The sequence below is a fragment of the Sinocyclocheilus rhinocerous genome, unplaced genomic scaffold, assembly GCF_001515625.1.
Source record: "Sinocyclocheilus rhinocerous isolate Xijiao unplaced genomic scaffold, SAMN03320098_v1.1 scaffold86, whole genome shotgun sequence".
Taxonomy (NCBI): Eukaryota; Metazoa; Chordata; class Actinopteri; order Cypriniformes; family Cyprinidae; genus Sinocyclocheilus; species Sinocyclocheilus rhinocerous.
The window spans coordinates 34082-38538 of NW_015650012.1; the positions used below are offsets into that span (position 1 = coordinate 34082).

Consider the following 4457-nt stretch of genomic DNA (forward strand, 5'->3'; position numbering starts at 1 on the left):
GACTGAGCATTGGTGTGATACTTGGTGGGCACAGTAGTATGTGAGTTTGAACCAAAAATGAAGAGGGTTTTATTTAAAAAATGCATTTTAATGACCTGCTTTGCAGAAGAAGAAGAAAAAGTTATATCCTCACCTTTAAGAGGTTGAAAATGGAAAAATAACAACACAAGAAGGGGGAAAACAAATCTATGATACATTTGTTCTCATTAAAAGAGCAACTTCCAAAACCCAACATGTGATGTGAATACACAAGTACATAATATCAACCTTGGCCTCTCATATATACTTCAAGCCACAGTTCTTACACAAGTACACGTAACGTGCCCAGCATACACCAACTAAGCACAACTTTGTTAGGTTGATGTCATTTTGTGCTTGTATATGCAAACAAAAATGGGCCATGTGTTCGAATGAATTTTTAGTCAGGAAATATTTCCATTAAAATGGGGTGTAATATGTAAAATCTCAGAGAAGAGTTTAGGATTTGTGGGAGTGTGAAAGGACACAGTGTGAATTTCCAAATAAGGGACAAAAAGCTATAAACCAAAAGAACAAGAATGTGTTCATGGTCTTGGTAACTAATCTTTTATGATAATAAAGTGTTAACATGTTAAGGGGAAAGATGTTTTACAGAAAAGAGTGGCCAATGATAGAGGGATGCATCTGAAAAATTTCCAAATTAAAAAAACCAAAACATCACTTCCTGTTCTTAGGAGAGGGCCAGTTGCCACGCCTCTCACCACGATTGCCCCCGCCATTGCCAGCTCCACCCACCGCCCCACCAGTGCCGGGCGGACCCCTGGGGCCTCTTCCTCCACCACCACCACCACCACCACTGGCATTAACCCTTCTGTTCTGCCTCTCCATTCCAGGGCGCTGATTGGAGAAGCTTCTCTTGCTGCTGGCCAATTCTTTAGCGGTCATCTCTCTCTCGCCACCACCGCCGACTCCACCACCTCTTCCGGGTGGATGGTGGTGGTGGTGATGGTGATGGTGGTGGGAGGAATAGGGTTTACCACCTCCTCCACCCTCTCTTTCTCGAAACTCGGTGAAATCGCTGCTTTCGGAGGCTGTTTCCCATTCCTCATTGGCCTGATCAGAGTTCTGGTTAGAGACGTCTGGAGATTTGGCACCCCCAGCTGGGTTATGGTTGTGATGGTGTTGAGCGTGTGACTGGGAGTTGCCCTGGTAGTGATGGTGGTGGTGGCTATTGAAATTTTGGTTTCCACTCCCAAGGTTGCTGCTATTCTTATTATTGTTAGAAGTTGCAGACACACTGTGGTTTGCATTTGCAACAGCTGCGGTAGATGCATTGGGAGTGCTATTGGTTTCTTGCAGGGCATTCTGCAACGGTGAAGAAGACCGCTGCTGTTGTCCAGCTACGACTTCAATAATTCCACTGCTTCCATTTATACGGGCTGCATTCTCTCGCTCTTGCTTAAGTCTGCGGAATCTGGGAGGCTTGTCCTGCTGATGCTGAGATCGTCCGTGGCGTCTGCGACGAGGGGGGCGCTCAAATCCGCTGTTAGGGAAACTTCGTCCATCAGGGGCAGACAGAGGAAGAGTCTGGATAGGAGTGCCAGAGGAATTTGACGGAACATTACTTGAGGACAGTGGGGCTCCAGCACTTCCATTCTCGGTGGAGCCCTGTTGGATAGCTGCAGGCACAGAAGAATTAGGTGCGGAGGGATTTGCACTTTGACTCTGAGACTGATTCTGGTCCGCAGCTTTCTTCTTGTCACTATTGGCTCCACGGCCTGTATCTTTAGGAGGGGATGGCTGTGAGGACGTCTGTTGCTTTCGCACAGTTGCAGATTTTGCAGACCAGCCATGAGAAGCAGAGCCAGGTCCAGATCTGTGTCCACCAGATACTCCTGCACTGCCTCCACTTCTGTGGAGACCTCCTCCAGCTCCTCCACCACCACCTCTGCCACGTCTAGATGGCACTCCCCTTGGTGTGAACACTCTTGTCTGGGAGTTTCTGATTGGAGCTGAAGAAGATGAAGAACCTGTTGTAGGGTTCTCTCCTCTGATGCCAGTCTTGGTGTTCAGCTTGCGGTCTTCCTTGTCAGAGTGAGCAAGGTCACTACCAGCACTCTCGCTGCCTGTTTCAGATCCCCGTTGTCTCCTCCTCTTTGGCACCTCTTCATATTCAGAGCCTTCACTTCGAGTCTCACTTCGGTTCCTAGCACGTCCCGGATTTGGCTGAGAGCCCCCATGTCCATGTCTACCACTGCCAGATGATGCCTCCCGCTTGTATTCTTGATTAGAAGGTGCATGGTGGTAGCCACTGTTGGCCGCTGATCTATAATCCCTGCTGTTCCTGCCACCTCCTTTCCCACGGCTGCTACCACCTGCACTGCTAGTGTAAGTGCCCCTGTAGCCTCGGCCTCGGCCGTAGAATTCTCCTCGGCCACGGTTAGATCGGCTACCTCTGGATGAAGATGCATGGTAAGTTGTGCTTCCTCTTTCAGCAGAATGCTCTCTTTCCCTCCTGGACTGTGGAGCTGAAGAGCCAGAGTTCTGGATAGAGCTTTCTCCATTTTTGGATCCTTTGCCCATACCCCCAGTGTTGCCTCGCTCCTTTCCGCCAGTTCTGAATTTATTTGATGAGACTGCATCATTTTTTCCACCGAGTGCTGAAGATGCTTGAGCCCCAGAGGCCGGTTCTTGTTTGGTTGCAGTCTGGCTAGCATCTTGTTCTTTATCTTTACCAGAGACTCCAGTAGTCTTTTCTCCTCCTCCTTCACCACCCTCTCTTTTCATCTCTTTAAGTACTGGTCTCTTAATAGGACCTGCCCGCTTAACTGCGGTGCCATCTGAGTGAGTAAAGGATTTGTTCTCAGCCCCCTGATTTGCAGATTCTTCAGTATTTCCACTCATTCCAGAGCCCGGAGCCTTTCTGTTATGGGTTGGGCCCCCACTTGCGCTACTGCTACCAGGCCTCGGGCCCCAGTGTGTCTCAGTTTTGTGCTCCCGACTGCGAGGGTTGGATTTAGGGTGGTGGTGCTGCTGCACAGAATGCTGTGGAGGCTGATTTTGCGTATTTCCCATCTTCTCCTGTTTCCATCCTGAAGCATGAGCAGATCCAATATCATGTTCAATCGGTGGTGGGACCTGATTATGTAGTGACTGTTTTCCACTACCATCTTCTCTAGCTGAGGAAGATGATGATGATGAACAGGAAGGGGAAAGGGACAGCTGATGGAGTGGAGGTGAAGGGTCACTCTTTTTTGGCTCCCCCACTTTTTCTCGCTCTCTGCCATTCTCTTGCTTATGAGGATGAAGAGAGAAATTAGGGGCATGAGTGGGAGGACCATGGTGTTGGAGATGCGAGTTGGTCTCCAAGGCCGAGTGATCAGAACGGCTATTACGGTCATAATGGGGATGAGGAGTCCCCCAAATCTGGCTCTTTTGACTACCCTCTTGATGGCCAAAACCATGCAATGTCCCTCCACTGCTGACCCTTTGCTGCAGGTGGGAGCCCATTCTGGATCCATTGTCAGGGTAGTTACTGAAACCTCCTCGCCCACCCATAAAGGGCTGATGATGGGCATGGTGGCTAGCACCCTGGCCCCCAACTTGAATCCCAAGAGGTGGTGGGGTTTGGTTAGATGAGCCAGATGGAGAGCTGGGAGGCTGGATGGGAGCTGTGCCTCCCTCCCGCATAAGTACTGGAGGAGTGTCACTTCTAGAAACATTAAAAAAAGAAAAATGTGTCATGCTTCTGAAACTAATTAAAGAAATATGGAATAAAGAATTTTAATAGAAACTGGTTTAATAAAATAACTTGGGTGTAAATATATATATATATATATATATATATTTATTTATTTATTTGGGCTGGGTTTTGACACAAATTTCACGATTCGATTAGATTCTCATTCACGCTTCAAGCGTTGCTGTTGTTGCTGCGGACCCAAGGGAGTGCAGTGTGGCATTTTGGTGCAATATGGACACGCGACATGTTCAGAATTAATAAACTTTTAATAACCTACAGAACAGCGCTAGCCAGAAGCAGCGCGCCTCACGCGGGTAGGGCTTATATGCTCTGAGAACGGACACTGCACTAGTGATACAAAACACACAGGTCTGTTAAGAGCAATACTTTTAATAAGGTAGCCTAACAATTTTCTAACAAACAAATCACTCCCAAATCAGAAATTAGCAGCACAGTAATTACTGACACTGTAAAGGGTAGGCTATTTAAATAAAAGAAGAACGAAAAATAAATGAACGAAGTTCAACGAACTGTAATAAATAAAGAACACTGTAGCATAGACAAATTATTATTCGGCTGGGCTACTGTACGTTTTTTATGACTGCCGTATTCGAAAGTATTTTCCAAGCAAATTAAGTGCACGTTTTTATCGTGTAAATTTACTGATTAACATGGCGGATAAAAGCAGCTCGTTTTTTTACACCAACAATATACTATAGGCGTTAGGGCTGTGTAT

The 4457-nt window shown here is 47.0% G+C and overlaps 1 protein-coding gene across 3 annotated transcripts in view; it reads right to left on the reverse strand.

Annotated features, from left to right (window-relative positions):
- Positions 1-67: 67 nt before the first annotated feature.
- The window catches only part of LOC107711320 (protein PRRC2A-like), a 28612-nt gene continuing 24222 nt past the window's right edge, over positions 68-4457 (reverse strand). For all 3 annotated transcript variants that reach the window (XM_016516288.1, XM_016516289.1, XM_016516286.1), the window contains one exon: positions 68-3691. In XM_016516288.1, coding sequence (XP_016371774.1) covers positions 697-3691 — 2995 coding nt within the window. In that variant the 3' untranslated portion in view covers positions 68-696. The remainder of the gene's footprint in view (positions 3692-4457) is intronic.